The following is a 15,631-nucleotide window of genomic DNA, read 5'->3' as shown; positions in this document are numbered from 1 at the left end:
GTCCACAGGTTTTGGCCTAATCATGTAAAAGAATCAATTGTTGCCACTACCTGAATCAGAGAAGATTACAGATGAAAGAGCCATGAAATAAGAGGAATACTGGATGAATCTGGGATATTTTGATTTCCACATGATAAAGTTGAGTAGGCAGTTCCTATATAAGTCTTGGAGATCAGTCTGAGCTGGATCATCAGCTTATATGTTATGTAAAGGCAGGCCACAGGTGAAGTCATGAATGGAAAAATGACTATAGTTAGAGAAGAGCACCACAGACAATCAATCCTCAGGGAACTCCAACATTAAGAAGTCATGTGGAAGAAGAGAAACCAGCAAACTAGGCTGAAAAATACAACCAATTCATGAACAAGAGAAATAACAAACTTTGTTGTCCTGAGCGCCAAACAAAGACAATGTATCAGTGATAGTTTAAGACCTTGGTTCTAGTGAGTTCTTCATTACTACAGAAGCCAAAACTAATACCAAGGGAAACTTACAGGAATACAAATCATATTTTCATTGGGAAAAAAATGAACAGTAATGTCTACTCAATATTAGACTTAGCTGTTTAATAATGCAGTGAACATTTTTTTTTGAGCACTAGAAGTATTCACAGATAAGCTGATGACTATCACAAATACTGTAGAAATGATTCCTAAATTTGGTAGAAGATTCAAACATATGACCTATGAGACATATTCTAACTAATGAGTCAATTATTTCTGCCTCACTTAACACCAGAAGAGAAATGCATCTGCTTTTCCATCTGTGCACCTATATAATCTTAGCAATCTGTGTCCAGAATTATCTCGATGCCTCTTTGTTCATAAAGATGGCATATTACTCGATGGCTTAATACAAAAAAAAAAAAAAAAAGGTTTTGGTACAGACCAGGGTTCATATGTTAATATTATCACAGATATTGTGTAGCTTTATGAAAGCTCCTTAAATATGTTTAAACCTTAGCCTCTTCTTCAAAATCCTCACAGTGCTCTTGAGAAAGAAAATTAGTTGCTAACTATGCATTGTGCAGTGTCTGATATACAGTGGGAAGTCATGGAAACCTTAATTCTGTACATGTGAGGTGCTAAGTTTAAGGAGACCCTTTTATGATGTTTTAAAGGGAATCATTCCTCCAAACCTGAGTTTTAGACTGTACTTTAAAAAAAAAAAATCTGCCAGAGCATGTGACCTCACCAGAGAGATGACAGAGGTGGGGTGTGGTGAGAAAGCACCCAAAGGGAACAGTCATGCACCAATCCCTTCTCCTCCATTTCCCCCTTTCTGGGAAATTGATCATGCAAACAAGTGCATCTGGTGTGTTTTTCAAGCCACTGGGTCTGGGAACTAAACGGTGCAGTCAGTTATGTGGGATCCAGCCACCTTAATCACTATACTCCACAGCTGGTTCTAGATAGTCTTTATTTAAGCATTGTGTTTACACATAACTTAGAAATATAAAGTCTATCATTCTTAATAAAACATTTTTTCAACTAGTTTTTAAGTCTATATTTTTATGGGCTTAGAGGTTATGTCAAATTTCTTCTGTATGTTTTAAAATGCCATTTAATTTATAATAATTTAAGCACATAGTATAATGTGAAAAAGACAAGTTGTTAAATCTGAGTGGTTGCATATGAATTCTAATTTGGTCATTTCCTATGTGATTTTGGCAAGTCAGTTCCTCTGAGAAACAACTTCCTTTTAGATGAAATGGGAAGGACAGTATTAGAATATTTGTGACAATCAAATGAATTAATAACTTTTAAAACATAAGGTATCTGACATATGAACACACACAAGAATCCTTAGTTTCTATCATTTATTCCTCCATTCTATGAAAACCTGTTCTATATAAAACAAATTATTTCTATTTTAAAAGTTTTGTTAGCTCACAATATTTTTTTAATATCTTTTTTCTTTCTTTTCTTTTTTTTTTTTTTAAGAGGCTTTTTGCTTTAGGGCATGTGCACTCAAGAGAGACACAGTGAGAGGGAAAGTGACAAATCATCCCTTGGGAGGATAGTCACACCACAATCCCTTCTCTTCTATCCTCCTCCTGGGATTTTGGGCATGCACACACATGCGCCTGGTGTGATTTTCAAGCTGCCAGATCCCAAATGCAAACCACAGTCAGCCATGTGTAAGTCCAGTGGTGTAACTGCTATGCCATCTGTTGGTGCCTAAATATCCATTACTAGAAAAATAATATTTTAATAGTAATTAAGTCAGACACCTTAAGAAAGCCTGCAACAAAGAATGAATCCCCTTTTTACTTCTCTTTATATTAAATTAATATGTGACATGTATGTGTGTGCAAATACACACACACACACACACACACACACATATACACACACTGTTTTATTTGTTTACCTATAAAATCACAAACATTTTGTGACCAGTAGACTACCATGATGTCAACCACAGTTCAAGTCTTGATCCTGGTGGGTTCAAACTTATGGCAGGCACGTGTGTGTGTGTGTGTGTGCCCAAAATCCCAAGAGGAGAATGGAGGAGAGGGGATTGTGGCATGACCTTTCCTCTTGGGAGTGATTTCTTGTTTTCTGTCTCTGTCTCTCTCTGTCTCATTGGTGAGCACAAGCGCCCTATAGCAAAAATCTCTCTTAAAAATATACTTTTTAAAATTGATCTTAACCTACATTTTTCTAATAAGTGAGTGTCAGGGTGTTTTACTCTGTTTGCTTTATATGTGATAACTCTATTGATATCATTGGCTTCTTGTTCAATTAGGTCCAGCATTTATAATAAGATGATAAAATTTTGTCATAGGTTTCAAATATTTCTCTATATTCATTAAATACTCACGCAACTTTAGCATTTCCCTTTGATTTTGATAATTGTAATAAATAAATTTGTTTAAATATTTCTTAAGTACTATACTAATCTTCTGTCTCTGAAATAAACTACATTCAGATATAATTTTTTATGCTTACAGTATGCTACTGAAATACATTTGGTAATATTTTTGTAACACCATGTATTGTGGTAAAATACACATAACTTAAAATTTAGCATTTTAACAATTTTAAGTCCACGATTCATATATTTGATGAATATCCATTAAGTAATTCACAATGCTATGCAACTATCACTATTATATCCATATTTTGTATCACCGCCCCAAAGAAACTCTGTATCCATTAAATAAAATTTCTTATGTCTTCCAACTCACAGCCTCTTATTATTTCTGTTTTACTTTCTGTGTCTATTAATTTGCCTATTCTTGATACCCATGAAAGAGTAATCATGCAATATTTGTCCTAGTTTGCCAAGCTTATTTTATTTAGCTTATGTTCAATGTCTGTAAATGGTGTAGAATGTATCAGAATTTCACTGCTTTTTAAGGCTTAATAACATTCCATTGTGCACAAATACCAAATTTTATTGATCTACTCATGTAGTGAAGATATCTGAGCTATTTGCATATTTTGGATATTGTGAATACTACTACTGCAAATACTGGTGTTCAACATCTGGTAATATCCTTAAGTTTTTGCATTGATATTCACAAATATTGAGTAATGGGAAAGTCATGACTCATTTTTGCATAAAAAATATGTCATGGTTTTCCTGATGACCTAATAGTTTGCAGTTTTGGTTAATTTCTTTTTTTTTTTTTTTGGAGAGGTTTTTGCCATAGGGCACATGTGCTCGCCAGACAGACAGAGAGAGACAGAGAGACAGAAAGCGAGAAGTCACCCCCCAGGGAGGATGGCCACGCCGCAATCCCTTCTCCTCCATTCTCCTCTCGGGATCTTGGGCACGCACGCACACGCACCTGGCATGAGTTTTAAGCCACCGGGTCCGGGACGTGAACTGCGGTCGACTACATGGGAGTCCAGCGACATAGCCATTATGCTAACTGCTGGTCCCTTGGTTAATTTTTATGTGTGTGATATATTTGTGATACCCAAACATTTTAAGGAAATAATTTCTTATTTGAAAAAGAAAATCAAATATACAATTTTGGAACATAGATCTCATTTCTTTAAAAAGGTGATTGTCTATTGATTATAACCTATATGGTATCCCTAACTGCACTGGTGAGAAATACATTCAGGTTGAAATACTCACTTTACAAGCTAAGGGGTGTATGTGATTAAATGTATAAAAGAAATTAAAATAAAATATATAAAAAGTTGAGTGTTGTCACTTTCTAACCTAATAAAAGTAACAATAATAACTTACATAGATGTTTCTGGAAGAAATGCATTTATTTTTACTTTCTTTATTTCATCCAAAGTTTGTTTTTGTGCTATTCTCAAAAATACATAGTACTCGAATTTATATTAAATTTACTTGATTCCATGTGTTCAAAAATTCCTTTAAGGTCAGTAATACAAAGAAAATCCATTCAATTGGTAATGGTGTGCTTCTTGACTTTAACAACTATCCATTTTTCTTCTCTCATACATTAAAAATCTCTCTATAGGGGCCAACAGATGGTGTGGTGGTTAAAGGCACTGGATTACCACATGGCTGACTGCAGTTTGCTTCCTGGACCTGGTGGCTTGTTTGCTCTCGCTCTCGCTCGCTCTCCCTCCCTCCCTCCCTCCGTTCCTCTCTCATACAAATGAAATAAGTAAACGGATAAATAAAGTTAAATGAAATAATTATAAAATAATTCTTTAAAAAATCTATCTATATAAAAAGTTACCCCTATTGCAACAACAAAAAGAAAGAACAGAAAGGTAATGTGCAGAAAAACTTACTAAGGTCTCACATGTGCAGAAAAACTCACTAAGTTAAATAACCAAATGACCAAATAAAGAAGGAGAAGATGTTAGATGGTGACCGTTTCCCATTCTGGACTGTGTCAGGTCTGCTTGTTGGTCTCTGAGACCTGAAAGTTGACAACTTCTTTGCATCCAGGAGGCTGCTCCTGGCAACTCTGCAGCTGTCACCATGCAACAAAACAAACATATTGAATTGCATCATAAATGCTATGGGTACAGTTTTGATTACCAGGAGAAAAAGAAAAGGGAAGTCGAGAGGCTCATGAACGTTCAAAGAAGGGAAAAGGGTGACTGTTGTGAAGGCCTAGTTCTATCATAAATAGTTCCATGCTGAGAAACTAGAAATGAAAAAGACTATCAAGATGCATGAAAAGAGGAACACCAAACAAAAGGATGATGAAAAGACTCCACAAGGAACAGTACCTGCCTATCTCTTGGACAGAGAAGGACAGTCCTGAGCTAAAGTACTTTCAAATATGATTAAACAAAAACAGAAAGTAGGAAAATGGGAAGTCCCTCTTCCCAAAGTTCGAGCCCAGGGAGAAACAGAAGTGTTAAAAGTTATTCGAACAGGAAAGAGAAAGAAGGCATGGAAGAGGATGGTTAAAAAGTCTGCTTTGTTGGAGGTGACTTTACTAGAAAACCACCTAAATATGAAAGATTCGTTAGGCCAATGGGATTAGGTTTCAAGAAGGTCCACGTAAAACAATTGGAACTGAGAGCCACCTTTTGCCTGCTAATACTCAGTGTAAAGAAGAATTCCTCATCTCCACTGTATACAACTCTGGGTGTTATCACCAAAGGTACTGTCATTGAGGCGAACGTGAGCAACACAAGGAGGCAAGGTTATTTGGGGGAAATATGCCCAAGTCACCAACAGTCCTGAAAATGATGGATGTATAAATGCTGTCTTACTGATTTAATAGCAGTTGCATACAAGTAACTCCTTGTAATTTTTGAAGATGATACACTAATCTGGAAAACCATCATGACTGATGTTTCTGAATATAGCCAGTCTTACATGTCTGCAGTCATCAAAAGATTACTTATTAAATTGTATAAAAACATTATAGTGACCTGGTTTTACAAAAAAAAAAAAAAAAAAGAGAGAGAAGGTTGGAGAGGCACTTAGAGATTTCTTTTTTTTTTTTTGGCTCTTACAGGGGGCCCTTACGTAACTGTGATGTGGGTTTGGATACATTTGAAAATGCACTTGTGTGTTAATAATCCTTTTGAAGCAGTTTTAAGTTTTCCCATTGATGGCAAATGGGAAAATAAAAGCAATTCTCCTATATGACTTGCGAAATATTAGTTGGAGGTATGAAAAAAAAGGGATGTAGGGTAGAGAGATGGGGGAGAGAAAGAAATTGCCATCTGTGGCAGAATGAAAACTGTTCAAAACAGACTAAAGACCCTCTAGACATAGGGGACCAAAAGGCAAGATTGGTATCGATTCAGAAAGTAAAAGGACATATTTGCAAAGGTATGCTGAGTACATAACAAAATATGGTGAGAGAAGAAGCATGCATCATTCAGTATTGGAAATACATGAGTCGATGGGATCAGGGCCTGGTGTAATGATTACGTTGCTGGGCTCCATGTAGTCAACTGTGATTCGAGTACCACACAGGCAGCTTAAAGTTCATGTTGGGTGCATGTGTGTGCATACCCAAAATCTGGAGAAAAGAATGGAGAAGGGACTGAGGTGTGACCATCTCCCCTGGGGGGTGATTTCTTACTGTCTGTCTCTGTCTGTCTCTACAGCAAGCTCACATGCTTCACATGCCCTGTAGCAAAAATCTCTCTCTCTCTCTAAAAAAAAAGAAGGAATAATTTCAAAATTGAAAATTGAACAAACAGTATTTAATGTACATGAAATAGGCAGTAATTAAAACAAAGAGTAATTGGAAAGGTAAGTACAGACATAATGCCACAACAAAATTTTAAATTCTGCTAAAAAATCGTTATTTCACAAGACATTCTACTAGAGAGAATGCAATCTAAATGCACTTTGGAATTTTTCTTTTCCTTATGAGAAATGTGAATCTGAGTGTCATATCATTTTCTCAATTGAGACTTAAATTCACAGGTGAGAGGCTACAAAATTGATATGAATGAAACTGAAACCATAAAGCCCATCAAATCATCTCTTCCATTTCTTTTAGAAAAATAAGAAGCAATGCTGTGCAGTGGGCTCTATCTAGAAAAGATAAAATAGGTTTAAGATCATGCTACAGAGTGGCTTCTGAAAAAACCATACTATACAAAAATAGAAAGGTTTTTCCAAGATGGCAAGTGGTTATATTTGGCTTTGAAAAGTGTTCATAGTTTCTATATTAATCACTTTATATTATTTTTAAATTATTTGATAATTACTCAGAAAGTTAGAAAAATAACACTCATCAAGGACTTGGATTTGAGAATCTCATCTTTCAAGGTATAAAGAAGAGAGGGACATAAGCTTTGTAGAAGGACGTGGCAGATTGCAATTTTGGATGAGACAACTTCCAACCAGGCATAGAAGGCAGGTCTTCTCTCTGGGATTGAATAGAGCAAGAAGAAATATAGAGCAAGTGAGATGCCTTTGAACATATTTTGGAACTTTAATTTTCTGCATTAATCTACATAAGGAATTGATTTGAAAAGCAGCACAGGGGAACATGGCTGTGTTTGATCTTAAAAGGGGCCAAATTTGGGGCAGATTTACACTCCTGGCAATATATTGCTTTAAAAATTGGCAGTAGCTCAAGTTGAGAAATAAAAAGTGGGCCTTGGGGCAAATTTAATTGAAGAAAAGGTCTGATGTATTTCAAAGGATTCTGAAAGCACATCAAAAAGATATTTTGGAAAAGTATTGAAATGCTGAATTGCCCAGGTGAACAAATAGGTACAGTAGTAAGCAATAATTAGATACCCTCTTACAAGTGCAGGTAGCACTCTTCCAGTTCTCCAGAGCACTCTGTTTACCCAGACTTGCCATAGGCATTTTTTCAGCATATCTAGCAGAAACAAACACAGCAGGGCTTCAGTCTCATATGTGTATCTTGGTTTCTTAGATCCTTTAAGGTACATGTTTGTTGCGATTCAAGAAAACATGGATTTTTTTTCTCATTCCATCAAGGATGAAAACCACCTTCATAAATATCAAATTTATACCCCAATTATTTAGGTACATATTTTATATACAGAATTGCTCTGTATATCAACACCAAATCATGATCTCATTGAAGAAATTTCTAACTGAAATTCAACTCAAGAGACATAGTTCCAATACTTACAACTCAATACAAAAAGCTAAGACCAAGTGTACATGTCATAGGCAATAATGAAGAATCATGCCAATTTCCTTCCTGAAAGAAAGTGCAGAAAGATTGACTATAATATACATATCAATTAGCGATATTAAATTATGGGAGAGGGTAAAATAAGTGTACTGGACTGTGAAATATAGTATTTGTGGATTTAGGGAGAAAAAGCTAATGTATGGAATGGCATAAGGTTTTCTGAGATCTTCTATATGAATCTGAGGAACATAGAGGAACATGCTGACCTATCTTATTTCCCTAGAGACTTAACTGCCAAGAAATAATTGCTCTGATTCTGAAACATTTGCAAATGCAGATACAGATACAATGTCTCTCTAATAATCTTCTAAAAATAATTTTACAAATATTTTTTTAAAAAATTCATGAATACCACATGTATGCACACATGTGCATGAGAGAGAGAGAGTGAGCCCAGAGACAGAGCACAAAGAAAGAAGCACCCCTAACAGGATCTGTCATGCCATGCCCTCTTGCCCAGCCCTTCAGCATATCAGGATCTTGTGCACCAGCTTGTTGACAGCTCTACCCAGGGATCCAAACTAGCAACCAGTCATGTGGCTTCCAGCACTGCAGTTCTTTTTGCCCCGACTGCACCATGAGGCTGGGCCTTTAAATAAATAGTATTGCATACATTTATGGTATACAACATAGCAAGAATAGTTAAAATCAATTAGGTAGCATGAATCTCAAATGCATCTCTATAATCTTGTTACAAAAATATGAAAAACAAATAAGAAAACACTGTTCATTAAAATATTTTAATAGGATCGCATATTTTCTCCAAATTAAGTCACTAAACATGAAGTACTAGAGCTAGATAAATCATTCTTAAAGTGCTTGAACAGCATTCCTATACTTTCTATAATTTAAAATCTTAAACTTCTTTCAATTCCTCATAGTATTCAACTAAGTCAGCAAATGAACTTACAATTGGAGACTAATTGAAACAAAATCTATCCAAAAAAGGTCACACAGTAAAGTCATGGTAGGGTCATTTCTCTGATAATTCTCATAGTTATTTATTGCCCTTTGATGGAGAGGACTGTGTCTTTTCCACAATAATTACCAGATCAATTGGACAGCTGGTAACAAGGGAAAGACAGTTCTTAGACAAAGTTGCAGAAAGCAGGTCATTCTCCAGTACGTCCCACTAACAGATAGATCACTTTTTATTATAAAAGATTAAATTTTAAATCCATAAATACTTTTTTGTTCTCCTTAACAGCTCACAGTATTACATCACATTACGCATTATTTACAGCTTACAAATGTACATCAAATCAAGATCGCTCCAATTTAGCAATCATAATCCTAACTCTATCTCCCCAGTATTTTTATGGTAAGTGGGCAAGAAACACTAGGAAAGATAGAGTCACCATGAAATAGTTTTTTTTTTTTTTCCAAAAAATTATAGTTAAGAATGGCTGTTTTGAAAACATTGTATTTTATTCTTATAGCATAAAAACAAACAAAAACAGGGCCAGCAGGTGGCATGGTGGTTAAGGCACTGGATCCTACATGGCTGAGTCTCCATTCTAGTCCTGGACTTTGGGACTTGAAAAACACTCTGGGTACCTGTGCTAGAGTGCCTCAAATCCCAGGAGCATAGAGGAGAATAGACTATGTGGTATGGCCTTCTCCTCTGAGGGTGATTTCTCACTTTCCCTCTGGGTCTTTGTCTCTCTCCACCAAATGCATCCACTTAATAGCAAACAAAAGAAAACAAACAAAAAACAAAGGCAGATCAAATTTGCTAGGTTATTCTACTCAGCTTCTCAGCAGTTTGCTCTATTTCTTTGTAAGGGCTATAGAATTCTTTTCTGTGTGATTAGATTAAATAGAGATTCCTTTAAAAAATAAATCAAAAAGGTTTGTCAGGCTTTTCATCAATTAAAGAAATGGTAAATTTTCTTGAGCATGAGTTATTGAGACTACGCATGAAACTATTAATCATTAGAAGCTATGATTTTTCACATTCTTCCACATTTTACATGAAAAAGTAATACAAACATGTGAGCATGATCAGTCAAGTTAAAAATGTAATGGTTCACAAAAAAGGAAGAATCTAAAATAACATCAACTGTAATAAAGATATCCATCTGTAACAAAGATGTGACCTGGAGTAGTTCATCATTTTCCAGTTATCTCAGCTGTAAAATAAAAGTTTTATGTAGTCTGTGATTTCCCAGTTTAGTTCCAGTCTAAGCATTCTATTATTCTAAAAATTCTAAGAGGTGCGATACTTTGCTGGAGATCCATGGTTTATTGCAATAACTATTTTCGTTGTTTGAGCATCTTATAATTTATGAAATTAAACTTCACACAAACACTTGGCACCACAGAATATTCATTATGAATCAAATGTAGACTCTTGCATACTACTCAGCATAAAAACACGGATGCTGACACTTGAAAATCCATCAGAACTTTAAAAGCCTTTTATACGTTGTCAACTTAAATTGGTCAAATACCACAGAGTTGCATTTTATTTATTTAATTTACTTATTTGTTTACTTTTAGAGAGATTTTTTACTACAGGGCATGTGCGCTTGCTGGAGAGAGAGAGAGAGAGAGAGAGACAGACAGAATGCGAGAACTCACCCCCCCCCATGGGGGGATGGCTATGCACAATCCCTTCTCTTCCATCCTCCTCTTGAGATTTTGGGCATGCACACACACACAAGCCTGGGTTGAGTTTTAAGCCACCAGATCTGAGACTCAAACTGCAGTCAACTATGGGGAGTCCAGCAATATAACCATTATGCCATCTGCTGGTCCCCAGAGCTGTGTTTTATTTAGAAAAATATAATGAGCTTGTCGTTGGCCTTCCCATATTTACATAATAGACAAATGTAATCCTGAAAAACAATATCGAGTTATATTATATTTAAATATATTGGTTTAATAACAAACATTTTGTTCTACACTACAAATAGTTAATAAAGCTCCTTTAAAAAAAAGGACCATTTTTTAATACCCATTGGATTTCTACCATATTTCATTACTATATAAATATTAATGTGTGTGTGTATGACTACAGATTTTAATATCCTTAAAACATAATTATAAACCTAATAAACTTTATTTCAAAATATCTAACAAACTTTATTTCTAAACATACATATAGAATGCATTTTTCTTGCAATAAAATAAATCTAGCTCAAAAACAAAAAAAAAATTTGCATGTCTGAAAAACCTTATCTAAAAGTTAAATTTTACAATTTGCTGCTTTGTAACAGTGTTATCTCTATCCAAAATAATTATAAACAAAACATTCTGCTTAATTATGTTTACTAAAATTTGTCACATCAGAAGAAAACTGATAAACCACAGCATTCATTTATGTAGTCTTTATTATTATGATAATTACATACTCCTTGCTTCAGACTCACTCTTCACAAAGTAAATTAAAACCTTGAATCTTTGAGTCTCTAATTTTGCTTCTTTTGTTTGGAAAAATACAAATTCTTTATACACAGTAAAATTTATTACTATAATTGATAAACCTATGCTGTTGAAAGCTATACTTTATAATCAGTGATACACTAGGGAAAAGCAACTTAAGAGAGACATTTTTTCATTAAGAACAATATCATAATTATTTTTATAAATGAACCAGGAATACAGAAAACTAGAGATTATAATCTATTAGTATAATAAAGATTGTATTGCTTTCCTGAATATAATAATTCCCTGCTGATTGGCTAATATTATATATTTAGTTATTATTAAGTTTAATCTATTTGGTAAGAACATATATATTTTAACATGAACAAAAACATAACCAAGTGGATGTGCATATTTGGACAAATTGCTGATTCACTGATTCGTTAAATAAATGATTAAAATATTTAATTATGCTTCCCATATTGGCTGAACAAAGCGCTTTAGCATTCAGTTGAAAACGATCCTCATCAATGCACTTGTAAAATGTTTTTCTTTTTCTATGTCAGTATCATGATTCTGTACATCCTTTACAATGAATATTAAAAGTATTTATTTTATTAAAATCAATGAATAAATATTTTATTTTTATCATTTTCTTAATTATAGGAACAAAGCACATATTGCAGTACCTTTGGATACTGTTTGACAGGAATCAATACTCTTTCTGAGAGCTTTATGTTTTTGTTGCTGATGACATCAAGATATTTCTTTTCTTCGTCTTCCTTTTTTCCATCAGAACCTTGAAATTTTTCAATTTCTGAAAAAAAAGAAACAGAAGAAAAGAAACATTTAAATGAGAAAAAAATCATAAACACACTGAGTGTTCATCTTGCTCTTCAATAAGATTATGAAGAATCCTGATCAAAGACTTGAAACAGCTTCTTCCTAACAGCTATGTGAATGCTGTTACTGTAAGATGACCTCAGTAAACTAAAACTAAAAAGCGGTAACTGAAGATGTGACTCTGTCTCATGAGAAAGAAATGATGTCCTTAATTAATTTTTAATGTCTTCAAACAAAGTGTGAGGAATATGTCCTTTGACTATTTAAAATATCTAAGCAAACATTACTTTCCCAGAGCAGTGAATAGAGAAAAAACATATTTGAAAGTTATATGTTTTATACTTTTTCAAAATTACTCCTGAGAAAATTAAAATTAAAAAAAATATTCAAGTAGTTATCTAAATATATAATAAATAAAAATTGCACAATATTCCATGTTCTAACTAAACTTAAAAGCAATTTCAAATGGATCACAAAAATCATGTAAAGGATTAAATTTGTAAATACTATCATTTGTATTCATCAACATAAAAATATCTGTCTAGACATTTGAGAACTTAGTTTTGGCCTATGAAACTGTTCCCAAAACAGATAGTTTTGATAATATGTACACTATGTTTTATTCTTAAATTTTCTAATTTATTCCATAAAATCTCTGAACCTTTTCCATGGGTACAACAGATACAATGAAGAACAAGAAAATGTCTCTGTTTTTCTGGAATCCATATTCTAATAAGGAAATGAACAACTAGAAAATGAATGTTAGGGTCAGCCCCAAAGCTTTGTAGTTAAGGGAGTCAGATTCTATATGGGAGACCATAGTTCAAAACCTAGCTGAGGCATCATGAAAAACCTACCAGGAACATGTGTGCCCACAATCCTGACAGGGTGGAGAGATGAGAGAGAAGAGACTGTCCATGGCCATGCTCCACTGGGGGTGTGGGGTGCAGGGGACTAAGCTCCCTCTGCATCTGCCTCTGATGAGCACACCATGCTCTGGTAGACAAAAATAGAAAGTGAATTTACGTACACAAGCATTTTATATGAGAGTAGAGAATAAATACATTAAGGCTATTAAGAATAAAAAGGAGAGTAGAGTCAATGGGAGTGGCTATTACTTTGCTTATAGAGAATATTTAAACAGAATGATGAAAAAAAGTCAGACATAAGAAAAATTGAGAAATTTATAGTGTGATGAAAAAACAAGCTTAACTTGTTCTTGGAAGAGCAAAAAGCAAGGAAGTCTTAAGATAAAAAATAGTGACTGTGGGGCCAGAAGGCAGCATGGTTGTTAAGGTGCTGGACTCCTAAATGGCCAACTGCGTTCAAGACCTGGACCTGGTGGCTTGCTCGTTCGCTAGCTCTCTCTTTCTCTTTCTCATGCAAATGCTTCTAGCAAATTAAAAAGTAAAATAATAAAATAATAAATATTTTTTAAAAAAGAATAATGTATTGTAGAAAGAGGTTTGAAAGGTGGTTATAAAAGAGATCATATAAGACGTATGACACATGACATTTTCAGTTTTTAATTTTTTATTGTGAATGGAATAGAAAGCACTAGATGTTTGTGGTTTTGTTTTTGTTTTTTTGGAGAGGTTTTTGCTATATGGCACGTGCGCTCACCAGAAAAGACAAAGAGAGACAGACAAAGAGAGACAGAGAGACAGAAAGCGAGAAATCACCCCCCAGGGGGGATGGCCTGGCCACGACACAATCCCTTCTCCTCCATTCTCCTCTCGAGATCTTGAGCACACACGCACATTCACCCAATGTGTGTTTAAGCCTCCGGGTCCGGGACCCGAACTACGATTAACTACATGGGAATCCAGCGACATAGCCATTATGCTAACTACTGGTCCCAAAAGTGCTAGATGGTTTTGAGTAGAGGATGAAGGCACCAACATTTCATTTATATTTATAAAGATAGCATCAGGTGTAAGATGCCAAACCAATCAGAGCAGAGAACAATGTCAAGAAGGAAACAATTTATATTTGTTTACATAAGACATGATGCTAACGAACTAATGAGGAAGGGATGACATGGTGAGAAGAATGTACAGTTACAACGAATTACTTCATAAAATCCACTATGTGAAACAAATGATTTAAAGAATTATTTAAAATTCATTTTACTAATTTCCTTTATGTTATTGGATAGTTATTATTACCATAAAATAATCTGTAAATATGCCTTCCTTTCCTGCTCTTGGTCTACAGTGTACTGTTTCAAAACACTAACTATTGATAAATGAAGATATGAATGTGAAAGTTTTTAGCTTGTTATGGATAGGACAGTCTAATTCTGTTATTATGGACTAAAGGAAATGAAATAATAGATACTGTGTATGGAAACATTTAATTCGTATTAATTTATATTGTTTTTAAAAACAATCATCCTTTAAAGGTCTGATTACTTCCAAAGTTAAAAGAAATGCTATATTTGTATCTGATAGTTTTGTCCTTTGTTCTATTTTTAACATTTTCCCAAAAATGATTTCACATAGCTTATAGAAAAATATCTGTACGCAATTTTTTAGCATGCTATTTATGTGGTCTATGAGAAATTTAAAACAATCTTTTTGAAGTAACATTACATGAATTACTCAGATAATGCCTAAATGCAAGTTATACTACATATTTTATACAAAGTCATCTGTAAGAACTTTATCACTTACGCTATTATTTCCCTAAAGACAAGTAGGGAACACTGCATTTGCAGATATAGGAAAGCTACCCTTGACATGGCTGTCCACTGTATTGTAGAACACAATTTCATTGATTAGGAAGTCCTCCCGGTCCATTATGATAGCATTGAAGTAGGAAGGAAACTGATTTATAAACATTTTTTAGACACATCACTTCCCCAGAGGACGTCTACATTTAATAAAGTGACACTGTGTCATCTTCTGGAGTTATAAAATTTTTAAAACAATCAAGGGGATACAGAACAAGAATTGTTTTTAAAGTATGAATACAGGTACTGGTGTTTTCTCATGAAGTAGCATTTTCCTGTCATCAAGCCATTGTTTTGTGCCATTTAGAAGAAAAAACAAACAAACAAACAAAAAGAACGCAGGCTGTCTGTGTGTCTCAGTTCACTGTATGACCAAAAGCAGTATGTTTTAAGAACATGTTTAACATATTAGTTATTTTATAGCATTGTAAACATATCATAGCAGCTTGTTTGCTTAATATATGTGCTTAACTTTTAGAATTACTTTTATAATTTCCAACCAAATGCACTGTACTTTTATATAATTTATTGTGTGAACCTTCTTATGGAAATCATTAAGACAAACGAAAGGCAAATATCACATT

At 34.2% G+C, this 15,631-nt stretch overlaps 1 protein-coding gene across 1 annotated transcript in view; it reads right to left on the bottom strand.

Moving 5' to 3' along the window:
- KHDRBS2 (KH RNA binding domain containing, signal transduction associated 2) overlaps positions 1–15,114 on the bottom strand; it is a 528,464-nt gene extending 513,350 nt beyond the window's left edge. Inside the window, exons 1-2 of the mRNA XM_006149188.1 lie at positions 15,048–15,114; positions 12,160–12,287 (exon numbers count right to left, since the gene is read on the bottom strand). Of these exons, the coding sequence (XP_006149250.1) occupies positions 12,160–12,287; positions 15,048–15,114 (195 nt within the window). The remainder of the gene's footprint in view (positions 1–12,159; positions 12,288–15,047) is intronic.
- Positions 15,115–15,631: the final 517 nt, after the last annotated feature.

This window comes from Tupaia chinensis, unplaced genomic scaffold (genome assembly GCF_000334495.1).
Source record: "Tupaia chinensis unplaced genomic scaffold, TupChi_1.0 Scaffold000256_1, whole genome shotgun sequence".
NCBI lineage: Eukaryota > Metazoa > Chordata > Mammalia > Scandentia > Tupaiidae > Tupaia > Tupaia belangeri.
The sequence above is the reverse complement of the archived record's forward strand: the minus strand, read 5'-3'. Positions and strand labels throughout refer to the sequence as shown.